The sequence below is a fragment of the Portunus trituberculatus genome, chromosome 26 (genome assembly GCF_017591435.1).
Source record: "Portunus trituberculatus isolate SZX2019 chromosome 26, ASM1759143v1, whole genome shotgun sequence".
Taxonomy (NCBI): Eukaryota; Metazoa; Arthropoda; class Malacostraca; order Decapoda; family Portunidae; genus Portunus; species Portunus trituberculatus.
In genome coordinates, this window is record NC_059280.1 from 4,095,096 (window position 1) to 4,108,504 (window position 13,409).

Genomic DNA, 13,409 nt, shown 5'->3' on the forward strand with positions numbered 1-13,409 from the left:
CAGTGCCTCTTGTTGTCATCACTATTACTGTTGTTGCAGGTTTCCAGGCCGGGTGCCCTGCTGGGCTCTGAAGTGGCTCCATCTGGCTGGCTGTGTAGAGGGTTCCGGGCAGCAGCATGAGTGAACAGCAGCAGCAGTCTGTGTCAGGTGTGGGGAGGTCCAGGCCTGCTGGCCAGGATGACCCAGAGGCAGGCAGCTCTGGCCACAGAGAAGAGAGAAAGTTTGAGTGTCAGCTGTGTGATAAAGTTTATACAACCAAAGAAGGGCTTAGAGTACATATCATGAGGCACAATGGTGTTAGTTATCCGTGTCCTGAATGTGGAAAACATTTCACCAGACAGGGTCACCTCAACATACATGCCCTGACACACAGTGGTATTAAAAAACATGAGTGTCTGGAATGTGGAAAGAAATTCACCACAAAGTCTGATCTCACTAAGCACACCTTGACACACAGTGGTGTTAAAAATCATGAGTGTTCAGAATGTGGAAAAAAATTCACCACAAAGTCTGATCTCGTCAAACATGGCCTGACACACAGTGGTATTAGGAATTATGAATGTGTGGAATGCGGAAAGAAATTCTCCAGAAGGTCTCATCTCAACTCACACATCCTGACACACACTGGTGTTAGAAATTTTGAGTGTCCAGAATGTGGAAAGAAATTCGCCACAAATTCTGATCTCAACACACACACCCTGATACACAGTGGTATTAGAAATCATGAATGTCCAGAATGTGGAAAGAAATTCACCCAGAAGTCTAATCTCAACAGACACATCCTGACACACAGTGGTGTTAGAAATTATGAATGTCTGGAATGTGGAGAGAACTTCACCACAAAGTCTGATCTCACCTCACACACCCAGACACACAGTGGTGTTAGAAATTTTGAGTGTCCAGAATGTGGAAAGAAATTCACCACAAAGGGTCACCTCACCACACACACCCTGACACACAGTGATGATAGAAATTATGAGTGTTCAGAATGTGAAAGGAAATTCACCACAAAGGCTGATCTCACCACACACACCCTGACACACAGTGATGCTAGAAATTATAAATGTCTGGAATGTGGAAAGAAATTCACCAAAAAATATCACCTCACCACACATACCCTGAGGCACAGTGGGGTTAGAAATTATGAGTGTTTGGAATGCGGAAAGAAATTTATCACAAAGTATAGTCTCACCAAACACAGCCTGACACACATAAGCTTTAAAAATTATGAGTGTCTAGAATGTGGCAAGAAATTTGCCACAAAGTCTGATCTTAACGCACACACCCTGACACACAGTGGTAGAAATTATGAGTGTGAGGAGTGTGGCAAGAAGTTCTTAACTATTGATACTCTAAAAAGCCATGCCTTCAGACACACTGACTTGATCCAGTTCAAGTGTGATACTTGTGGCAAGTGTTTCAAAACAAAGGATGACATTGCTGAGCATGCGAAGATCCACTGTTGAGATGGGGTGTTGTGTGGACCAGTGGGGCCACACCCACGCCTGTTGGTGTGATGGTGGTGGGCAGTGTGTTTCTTTCTTTTTCTTTTTTCTCTCCCATTACCTCCTTCTGACTGGCTTGACCTTCCAGCCTTTGCTCCTCACGACAGCCAGTTGAAACATGCCATTAGTGGGAACCGGTCTCCTGAGCATGTCACCAAGGCTCTCCATCTCCAGCAAGAGATATTCATAAAAAAAAAAAAAAAAAAAAAAAATGAAGAATACAAGGTTTGGGAGAGTCTCTACTCTTAACAAATGGCTCACAGCAGCAGTGCCAGCAAGTCTGTACCCTTCAGGCCCGGGGGAGGAGGAGGAACAGCAGTCTTCTTTCTTCAGTCTTGTAAGCTTCCTCTCTCTTCAGTCTGCTGCCCCACCCCCACCTCTCTCTCTTTCTAAACTAACACAAAAACACATCAACTGATCTCTGTATCTCCTTAAAATGCTCAAAATAGTAGAAATGCCAAACTACCTCTTTATCTCTACCCAAAAAAATGCATAAAGTGACACAAACACACCACATCATTGCACAATCTCTCCTTAAACTCACTACAACACAAAAAAAAACAAAATGCTTCAAATGACACAAACACTGGAAATCATCTTTCTGTCTCTCTTTAACCTCTTCAGTACTGGGACATTTTTTACCTTGAGATTTGTGCACGATTAGACCATTTTATTGACATTAGAAAGGGTCTATGGAGGTCAGAATATCAGTGGCCACAGTCTTCACTATTTCAATCCCCACAAAAATTTCTGAAGCTGTATAAAATCACCAAATAGTAACCAGGATTAATATGAAAACATGTTATGGTACTGAAGGGGTTAAAGTCTGTACAACCTAGAAAAACACTCACAGACACATAGAAACACACCAAACTATCTCTTTTACCTCTCTATAAACCCTCTGTGGTCTGTTATTGTAAGGAGTGTGCTTGTATACTGGGATAGAAGGTAGAAGGAAGCAGCCTACACCTAGTTTTGTCCTTGTATTTTGAGGGGTATGTGCTTTGTGTATTATGGGTTGCAAGACAGAAAGCAGTAGTAATTTACTCCTAGCTTTGTATATCTCATGTGTACTTTTTTGTATTGTAGTTTACAGGTAGTGTTGCATGTACTGTGTTTGTGTTGTGAGGTGTAAGGATAGACAGAGACTTGTAGTGTGTGTGTGTGTGTATTTACCTAGTTGTAGTTTTACAGGGCCTGGGGTTTATGCTCATCTGGCCCCGTCTCCATATCTACACTTATCCAATTTCTCTTTAAAACTATGCACACTTGTTGCTGTCCCATGGTCATAACACTGCCTGGAGTTTGATTAGGCTTGTTGTGTTTGTGCAATTGTAAAGTATCCTTTTATCTCTATAACCATTAAGCAGTGCTGTTTTAATATTTTTGACAATTGGGTTACATCTGATGTTAAATTGTCTCATAATATTTTTCAGCCACACATATTTACGACGTAGAATATCCGTTTCATTAGATTGAGTACTGTAACAATATCAGTGAGGTATATCTGAGCACTAGTTAACTCCTTCAGTACTGGGACACATTGTAACCTTGAGTTTTGTGTATAATTAGACCATTTTATTGACATTAGCAAAGGACTGTGTAGGGCAGAAGATTAATGGCCACAGTCTTCACTATTTTAATCCCCACATGAAGTTTCTGAAGCTGCATAAAATCACCAAATACAGTAGTAGGCAGAATGAATATGGGAATGTTTGCTGATACTGAAGGGGTGGAGTGGATTGGTGTGTGATGATATATTCCCTCCAAAGCATCTGTAAATTTGATTGTAATTTGTTGTGACTAATATATTGTTGTACACCAGTGTTTCTTTTCTTGACCAGTGACCCTAGAGATGTGGTGTGGGAGGAAGGGTTAACATGTGAATGCAGTACATTATACAATTCATTCATCCTTGGCTTTTCAGGTTCCATATGTGTGTTGTGTTGTGTTGTGTTGTGTTGTGTGCACTCCCTGCCTGCTTCCGTATTCCAATTTTTATGACTTCATTTAAGAGGGAGATCTCAAGACATTTTACTTATTTATTTATTATGTTTTTTACTTTTTTTTTTATTATTTATCTATTTATTTTTTATTTATTTTATTTATTTATTTATTTATTTATTTATTTTATTCATTTATTTATGTATTTTTATTTAATTATTTATTTATTTTTTTATTTTTATTTTTTTTACTAACACTAGGACCTGGAAGGGGGTTGGCAACTACAAACGGGTCTTTTTTGTTGTTTTATGTTTCCCTTGGCCAGTTTTTCCCTAGTACATAAAAAAAAGTGTCAAGATTTATTTTTTATATTAACTTTTTGATTTTGGCTATGCTTATATATATATATATATATATATATATATATATATATATATATATATATATATATATATATATATATATATATATATATATATATATATAATTGTTTATTTTTTTAATGTATTTATTTATTTTTTTTACATATTAACATTATGTACACACTCAAATTTTCATACTCACTTCATTCACACAGGGATCCTATTCCTATCCCAAAACTATTGTCCTTTGTCAGGGCATGGGGGGAGGGAGGGATAAATCACAAGCACACAGGGTGGCTGCCTAGCATCACTATGTATTACACATATACATGGAGAGGGAAAGCACACATCAGCCTGCAGATCATGCAGAAATCATACACACTTTCGTACTTTTATTTGCATGCATACATTGTTCAAATATTTAAAGAGTACAAAATAAATTGAATAATACATACACATAAATCACAACTCTGATTAAATTGGTCTCAGTCAGGTAAATCATCAGTCTATGACTCCTATCCACTCCTACGCTGATGATGCCACCCAAAGGTGCAGTATGCGGTGATGTGTTCAGGTTATATGCAATGGAGCTGGTTTGCTTTTTGTAAGAAGTTTCACTTCTGCTCATCTCTAACATTTCTGACTGGGGCAGAGAAAACTTAGTAGTGTTCATTGCCTCATAAGCTCATACCCTTCATCCGTCAACTCCACACAACCTTCCTTCCACACAACTATCACTCTTCTTCAATGACACTCAACTCAACTGTCCCAGCTGCAAAACTTTAGAAGCTCACATCTCTTCTCTACCAAGCTAAAACAACTGCTAACTCTGTAAAGCGGCCCGATCTGCCCAATCCCATGTATAGAGTATTCTTTGCATGTAAAGGTGTGTGTGTGTAATTCACCTCGGTCGCCTGTTGGTTACCCAGCCAGTCTTCCCCATTACGGAGCGAGCTCATAGACCGATCTTCGGGTAGGACTAAGACCACATCAACACACAACACACCGGGAAAGCGAGGCCACAACCCCTCCAGTTACACCCCGTACCTATTTACTGCTAGGTGAACACACCCCACACAGTGTGTGTGTGTGTTGGGGGAGGCATTCCACTCATATGCTGTTTAGTTAGACAGAGTGGAATGAAAAGCTTTTTGGAGCATTTCAATGTAATTTGGTGTTAATTTGTACTAAAACATCTCCCAACACTGCATATATATATATATATATATATATATATATATATATATATATATATATATATATATATATAATTGTAATGAGAGAGAGAGAGAGAGAGAGTGATGGGAGGGAGGGGGGGGCGATACTTGGCTCACAACAAAGCGTGGCGCCGAGTAACGCACAGACACGGACACAGGCGCCACTCGCCAGGCGGGCTGAGGCGGCGACTGCGGCAGCGTGTGTCTGTCTGTCAGTGCATGTGTGTTCCCACGTGTGTTGGCAAGGTGACCTGACCTGACCTGGAAGAGTGACTGGGAGAGGAGGCGTGGAGGAAAGGTAGGTAAGATGGAGTAGTGAGGAAGAAGAGGAGTCGGAGTTGTTGTGTAGTAATGTTTCCATGTTGTGTTCCTGTATCAGTAACTTGCTTTACTTAACATTATCGTGGTTTAGGGTGAGGGTTGGTGATGACTTCCTGTCTCAGTACCTGCAGCAACGCTTGTCACGCTGCCTGGCACCACTTCACCTACCTTTAAAAAAAGGTAGGAAGGATGATGCGAATAATTATAGACCGATCAGTTTAACTAGTATATTATGTAAAATACTAGAGAAAATCATTAAGGGTAGTATTTGGGAGCATTTAAATGAGAATAGATTAATTAGAGATACCCAACATGGCTTTAGATCAGGGAGGTCCTGTCTTACAAATTTGCTCGATATCTTAGAATATATTACCAAGGAGTTAGATGATGGAAATAGCATAGATGTTATATATCTAGATTTTAGCAAGGCGTTTGATAAGGTACCGCATAGGAGGCTAGTGTACAAATTGAGACTACATGGGATAGGGGGTAGGTTAGTTGATTGGATTAGTGATAGGAAACAGAGAGTAGTATTAAATGGGGCAATGTCTGAGTGGAAGGAAGTGGTTAGTGGGGTACCCCAAGGATCAGTGCTAGGACCTCTTCTTTTCTTGGTGTACATTAACGATTTAGATATAGGAATTAGTAGCAAAGTATCAAAGTTTGCAGATGATACTAAGATAGCATGTGCAGTACAGGGTGAAAAGGACAATTACAGAATACAACGAGACCTGGACAGGCTGATAGCATGGGCAGACAGGTGGCAGATGGAGTTTAATTCTAAAAGTGTCAGGTTATGCATTTCGGTAAAGACAACACAAACTTTAGCTATGAGATGGAGGGATGTTGGCTAGAGGCAGTAGAGGAAGGAAAGGATTTAGGAGTAGTGATAGACAGGACTATGAAATTTTCAAAGCAATGTTTAGAAGCAAGAAATAGGGCAAATAGGATCCTGGGTTTTATAAATAGAAATGTTAGTTATAAAAGTAAGGAAGTGGTGTATAGCTTATATAATTCCTATGTTAGGCCCCATTTAGAGTATTGCATACAGGCCTGGTCACCCCACTATAGGCAGGATATCAACATGTTAGAAGCAGTTCAGAGAAGAGCAACTAGGATGATGCCAGCATTAAAGCGCCTGGAGTATAGAGATAGATTAAAGGAATTAAACATGTTTTCATTTGAGAGGAGATGTATAAGAGGGATATGATAGAGTTATTTAAAATGTTCTCAGATACAAACTACATAGATGTGAGATCTTTCTTTACCTTAGAGGAGGGAAGTAGGACTAGAAATCATGGCAGGAAGATTAGAAAGCAAGGCTGCAGGTTAGATATAAGAAAATATTTCTTTAGTCATAGGGTGGTAGACTTCTGGAATGCATTGCCAGAGAGGGTTGTAAATAGCACTAGTTTGACAATGTTTAAAACAGATTAGATAAGCACTTAAATTTATTAGATTTATAATTATGTATAGCACTGCATGATAGTTTTATAAGAAATTTACTATAGTTAAACAAGACATGATCCCCATGTATGGGGACCACAAATTGTAGAGGATTTTGCTGCAGGACTTAGCCCTGTTAATGGGCCAAATATTTAGAATTAGTATATAATGTATTGTGTACTTGTAAGTGTATCTTTAAGTACTGATGACGAGGTCGCTGTGCGACTGATACAGGATAACCTAGATGGGCCCTGGTGGCCCTTTGTTATCCTATTATTTATGTTATGTTATATGTTATGTCTGACCTGCACTGTGTTACGTTACTGGAGCACCAACACACACTTCTCACATGGAACATTTTGTCAGAAGTGCTGCCCACTATTGTACGCCTTTGAAGTGTATTACAGTTCACAAAGATAAACAAATTTCGTCTATACATCAACATCTACATATAACATACTCAATTTTCCTATCAATATCTACATATGACAGAGATACTCAATTTTTCTGTCGATATCTACATCTACATGACAGATGCTCGGTTTTCCTATCTACATCTACATCTACTTATAACAGATACTCAGTTTTCCTATCTACATCTATATACAGTATGACAAACTCTTTATTTTTTGGTATGATGAGACAGTTTTATTGACATTAGGAAGGGTCTGTGGAGGTCAGGAGGATATTGGCCAGTCTTCATTATTTCATCCCAACATGTGTTTCTGAAGCTGTATAAAATGGCCAAATAGCAATCAGAATTTATATGACAATGCGTCCTGGTACTGAAGAGAGTTAAAAAAAAACAATTCCGATATCTGCCTGCAGTGGTTAGCAGATTCCTTCCATGTGTTTTCATTTCTCAACAAGACGGACAAGACAGTAAATATTTACCATCTCTTGCCTGAAAGAAAAGCTAACGTAATTTAACTGCTGTAGAAAAAGACCAGCCTCACCTAACTATTCCAAGCAAAACTAACCAAACTAGGCTTATAATAAACTAAACTAACCTAATTACTATTCAAAGAAACTTAACTTTATATAATGTAACCTAATTAACCAAACTATTAAAAAAAAAGAATAAATATATAACCAAAATATTGTAGTATACACTAACCCCTTCAGTACTGGGACATATTTTTACCTTGAGGTTTGTGTACCATTAGACCATTTTATTGACATTATCAAGGGTCTATGGAGGTCAGAAGATTAATGGGTACAGTTTTCACTATTTTAGACCCTTCAGTACTGGGATGCATTTTTACCTTTGAGTTTTGTGTACCATTAGACCATTTTATTGACATTAGGAAGGGTGTATGGAGGTCAGAAGATTAATGGCCACAGTCTTCACTACTTTAATCCCTACATGAGTTTCTGAAGCTGTGTAAAATCACCAAATAGTCACCAGAATGAATATGGAAAATGATGAATGTACTCAAGGGGTTAAAGATAAAGAATACAAGGTTTAACTCACCACTAACCTAACCTAACCTAATCTAGCATATTCTAACCTATTTTAACCTAATCCCAGTTTAACCCAACCTAACTCAATTGGCATTCAAACCTAACCTAACCCAACCCAACCCAACCCAACCCATTCCAGTCTAATCTAACCCTAACTAACCAGCCTAACCTAACCTAACCCAAAGTAAGCTACCCTACCCTAACCTAACCCAACCTAACCCAGCACAACCCAACCCAACCCAACCCAACCAACCAACTAACCTAGCCAAAACAGTCTAACCTAACCTTACCCAGACCTAACCTAACCTAACTTGAGCTGCCCTAACAGCCATGTGATACCCTACAGGTCAGGTTGAGAGGAGTGAGCCGTGTCCACCATGGTGCTGGAGGTGTTGAAGCAGTGCTGCCTGGCCATCAGGTCAGAGAAGGTCACCGAGAGAAAGGTCAGCAGTGGACTAAGTGACTCTGGTTGTTATTATTCTTTTTATGTGTTAGGGGAAGGTGGCCAAGGGCAACAAAAAAAAAAATAAATAAATAAAAAGCTCACTTGATTGCCAGTTCCCTCAAAGATTAAGAGAGTTAGCAAAAAACCTGGGTCAAATGTCTTGGAACCTCCCTTGTAAAAGAAGTGAAGTGGTAGGAAGATGGAAATACAAAAGCAGGCAGGGAGTTCCAGAGTGTGCCAGAGAAAGGTGTGAATGATGGAGGGTACTGGTTAACTCTTAGGTTAGGAAGTGTGTGTGTGTTCACTGTTTGATCTGCTGCAGTCTCTGACGAGACAGCCAGACGTTACCCTACGGAACGAGCTCAGAGCTCATTATTTCCGATCTTTGGATATGCCTGAGACCAGGCACACATCACACACCGGGACAACAAGGTCACAACTCCTCGATTTACATCCCGTACCTACTCACTGCTAGGTGAACAGGGGCTACACATGAAAGGAGACACCCAAATATCTCCACCCGGCCGGGGAATCAAACCCCGGTCCTCTGGCTTGTGAAGCCAGCGCTCTAACCACTGAGCTACCAGGCGTGTGTGTGTATGTGAGTTAGAATTTACTGTATAGAGGACAAATGAAAGTTCTTTTTTTTTTTTTTTTTTTTTTTTCACTTTTTTTTAAGGTGTGTTTGTGTTGGTGTGTGTGAAAATGTTTTCTAGAGAAAGAGAGAGAGAGAGAGGATTTACTACATTTTTTTTATTAATTTTTATTGATTTTTTATGTTATGGCCTATAGCACCTATAAGTATACTTGAAGAGTATGGGAAGCGGTGTTCAGCTTCCACCCAATAGTGGCGCAGGCAATTTTATTTCTAGTGTTGGGCATATTAGGGCCCATATCACCACCCAGGCGCATCTTTGTTGTAACCACCTGTGTATCATGGTGACATGTAGCTCACTTTAAACCACTTCACAAATGGCATACCTTCAAAGCAGTATGTGGTGGGATTCCAACCTATGTGTGGACGTCTGCCCCATCCCACCACCACCACCACCTTATCCACTACACCACCGTGTGTGTGTGTGTGTGTGTGCCATTTTAATGTGTTATAATAGTTATGTTATATTATTGTTGTCATTGTTTTGTTGCTATTGTTTCTCCATGTGTGTTGTGATGTTGGTGGTATTATTGTTGTTGTTGTTGTTGTTGTTGTGCATCTCTTCAGTGTTACTGGTTCAGAATTCATAGAGTGAAGGGGTTATCATACTGGCCTATGATACGCAGAACACGGGCCATGGTTCTTGGAACGAAACCAGGAACATTATCACACACAAGCTGCCCGCATTCTTGCTATGCCAGGGAAACGGCCCACCAACCAAGACAAAGCCTAATCAAAATAAATCAGAGCAAAACCCTGCCACTTATACCTCAACCTGTGCTTCGTTCTGGAATTGCATTTACACTTCCTCTTGTTGAAGAAAAGTAAGTAAAAAAAAAAAAAAAACAGAAAAACCGAGACGTGCGCGACGGCAACTTTGGAGTCAGAGGGGGTTGCCATGAGCCCAAACTATCGACATGACATATATATATTTTATCTTTCTAGATTGATGAAAAAATTAGACACATTCTTTTTAATTTAAATAAAAGGTTTTTATTACATATATTATGTTTATTTTTCCATTGGGATAGCATATGGAGAACTGGGATGGATATGAAGCCATCCCAACTTTGCTCCGCTCATTCCGGGCAAGTTCCAGCTGTCTGGAGCGGATGTTCCTTGTTCTGCGTATCATGTGCCAGTGTGATAGCCCCTTTAGATTTAGGAAAGCCACAGGAAGGAATTGTTCAAATTGCCACCACTGTCATAACTACTACTACTACTACTGCACCACCACCACCACCACCACCACCATCACCACCTCACTTACCCGAGGGCCTGCCATGTGTCGGTTAAATGGCTTCCTGCACTAGTCGTCTTTTATTTAATCTATTCTATTTACTTATTTACCTATTTTCCTTCCTTCAGAATGGCAGCGAGAGACTGGGCCATCTTCTGGACAACTCGGCCATCACCACAGCCCTCGATGGACGCCCTGCTGATTCCTTTAACTGGTCGCAGGTGTTCTTCAGCGCACGCAAATATTTCATCTTGGTATGTGCATTCATGGTTAGGTTAGGATAGGTTTAAGGTCACATATGATGAGGTTATGCAAGATTTAAAAAGGAGGGGGAAAAAAATAGGTTAGGTTAGGTTAGGTCATAAAAAAAAAATAGGTTAGGTTAGGTTTAAGGTTACATATGATGAGGTTAGGTGAGGATGAAAAAGAGGGAAAAATAGGTTAGGTTAGGTTAGATCATTAAGAAAAATAGGTTCGGTTTAAAAGAAAAGGAAGACTAGGTTAGGTTAGGTTTAAGGTTAGGTTAGGTTAGGTTAGGTTTAAGGTTACATATGATGAGGTTAGGTGAGGATCAAAAAGGAGGGGAAAAATAAGTTAGGTTAGGTTAGGTAAAAAAAAATAGGTTTAAAAAGGGGGAAGAAGATTATGTTAGGTTTAAGGTTCCATATGATGAGGTTAGGCGAGGTTTAAAAAGGGGAAGGTTAGGTTAGGTTAGGTTGAAAAAAGGAAAAAAAAAATAGGTGAATTAGGTTAGGTTAGGTTTGAAAAGGGGAAGGAAAGATAGGTTAGGGTACGTCAGGTTGAAAAAGGGAAAAAGAAGGTTACATTAGGTTACAAAAGGTTAGGTTAGGTTATAAAAAGGGAAAAAAAACAAGGTTAGAGTAGGTCAGGTCAGGTCAGGATAGGTTAGGTTGGTTGGTGTGTGGATGGGTACGTTAGATTAGGTTAGAAATAAGGTCAAAGTACATCAGGTTATTTTTATTTTATTTTTCATCCATCTACATATTTTTTTCTGTTAGATTAGGTATATTTCATTAGATTAGGTTAGGTAACATTTGACGAGGTTAGGTTAGGTTAAGGAAAAAAGAAAGATTAGGTTAGGGTTGAGGTTAGAATAGGTTAGGTTAGGTATATTTCATCTATACATTGTGGTAGGTGAGGTGAGGTTAGATAACATTTAACAAGATTAGGTTAGGATTTGAGGTTAGAGTAGGTTAAAGTATAGGTTAGATTAAGTATATTTCATCTGTACTTCATCTTGGTAGGTGTGTGGATGGGCAGGTTAGGTTAGGTTAGGTTAAGTTAGGTTAGGAATAAGGCTAGAATAGATGAGGTTATTTTTATTTTATTTTTTATTTCTCTATTTTTCTGGTAGATCAGGTATATTTCATCTTGGTACGTGTGTGGATGGTCAGGTCAGGTTAGGTTATATTCAGTACTGGAACACATTTTTACCTCGAGATCTGTGTACCACCTAGACCATTTTATTAACATTAGGAACGGTCTATGGAGGTCAGAAGATTAATGGCCACAGTCTTCACAATTTTAATCCCCCTACATGAGTTTCTGAAGCTGTTTAACCCCTTCAGTATAGAGACACATTTTTACCTTGGGATTTGCGTACGATTAGACCATTTTATTGACATTAGGAACGGTCTATGGAGGTCAGGAGATTAATGGCCAGTCTTCACAATTTTAATCCCCCCCACATAAGTTTCTGAAGCTGTCACAAGCACGGCTGCCTCGCTGCCTCTCCTCGTCCTCAAGAAGGGATGCAGAAGTAAGTGTGTGAGAGAAAGAGATAGAAAGAGATAGTGTGTGTGTGTGTATTTATCTAGTTGTAGTTTTACAGGGCCTGGGCTTTACGCTCGTTTGGCCCCGTCTCCATATCTACACTTATCCAATTTTTCTTTAAAGCTCTGCACACTCATTGCTGACACCACTTCCTCACTAAAACTGTTCCAAGTCTCCACATCTTTGCGGGAAACTATATTTTTTAACATCTCTCAGACATCTTCCCTTCCTCAGCTTTTTACCATGCGATCTTGTGCTTCGAATGTGTGTGTGTGTGTGTGTGTGTGTGTGTGTGTGTGTGTGTGTGTGTGTGTGTGTGTGTGTGTGTTTGTAAAGGGTTGGAAATAATTTTTGTCTCACAGTTTTATTGAGGTCTTTATTTATTGCACGTAAATTTAGACTATCTTTTCATTCTTTTGTCATTTAGTGTTGAATGATTCCTGTCCTTGCCTTATGTAAGAAATAAATGCCTTGTGTGTTAGGAGTGTGTCGACTTATTAGGATGACACACCACACCACCTCCATATTGGCCCATATTCAGTAATGCTTTGCTCTCTCAACACAGCTGTTTTCCAAGGCCAGATAGACTATTAGTGGAGGGTTTTGAGTCTCGTGATTGTGTTTTGGTGTTTGTGGTGGTGCTTTTTTTTTTTTTTTTTTTTTACCTCCATTCTTTTCACTAATAAAAAATTGAATGCATGGGTTTTTACATTCTCAACCCAAACTTCCCTCTTGTTTTTTTTTTTTTTTTTAATTTATTTATTTATCTATCTATATCTTTTCCCCTTTCTCCCCCATTAGGACTTCATCTGTCTAATATCCTCCCCTGTCCTCTTTCCCATTAGTGGGGAGTGTTTTGGGCCATAAGGATGTGTGTTATTTTGGTGTTTGTGGTGTTTTTGTGGTGTATATAGCCCTGGGAGCACCAAACACCACCATGTACCTGTTTCCCGAGGCCAGACAGATTGTGTTTTGGTGTTATTGTGGCGTTTGTGGTGTTTTTGTGGTGTTGCTTA

General features: G+C 39.4%; 2 protein-coding genes across 7 annotated transcripts in view; both read left to right on the forward strand.

Annotated features, from left to right (window-relative positions):
- LOC123509302 (gastrula zinc finger protein XlCGF46.1-like) overlaps positions 1–3,329 on the forward strand; it is a 41,945-nt gene extending 38,616 nt beyond the window's left edge. For all 6 annotated transcript variants that reach the window (XM_045263522.1, XM_045263524.1, XM_045263521.1 and 3 more), the window contains one exon: positions 40–3,329. In XM_045263522.1, the coding sequence (XP_045119457.1) occupies positions 117–1,466 (1,350 nt within the window). In that variant the 5' untranslated portion in view covers positions 40–116 and the 3' untranslated portion in view covers positions 1,467–3,329. The remainder of the gene's footprint in view (positions 1–39) is intronic.
- Positions 3,330–5,163: 1,834 nt separating this feature from the next.
- Positions 5,164–13,409, forward strand: part of LOC123509273 (serine-protein kinase ATM-like) — a 70,740-nt gene continuing 62,494 nt past the window's right edge. The window contains 4 exon segments of the mRNA XM_045263472.1: positions 5,164–5,326; positions 8,606–8,702; positions 10,728–10,873; positions 12,333–12,379. Of these exon segments, the coding sequence (XP_045119407.1) occupies positions 8,637–8,702; positions 10,728–10,873; positions 12,333–12,379 (259 nt within the window). The 5' untranslated portion in view covers positions 5,164–5,326; positions 8,606–8,636.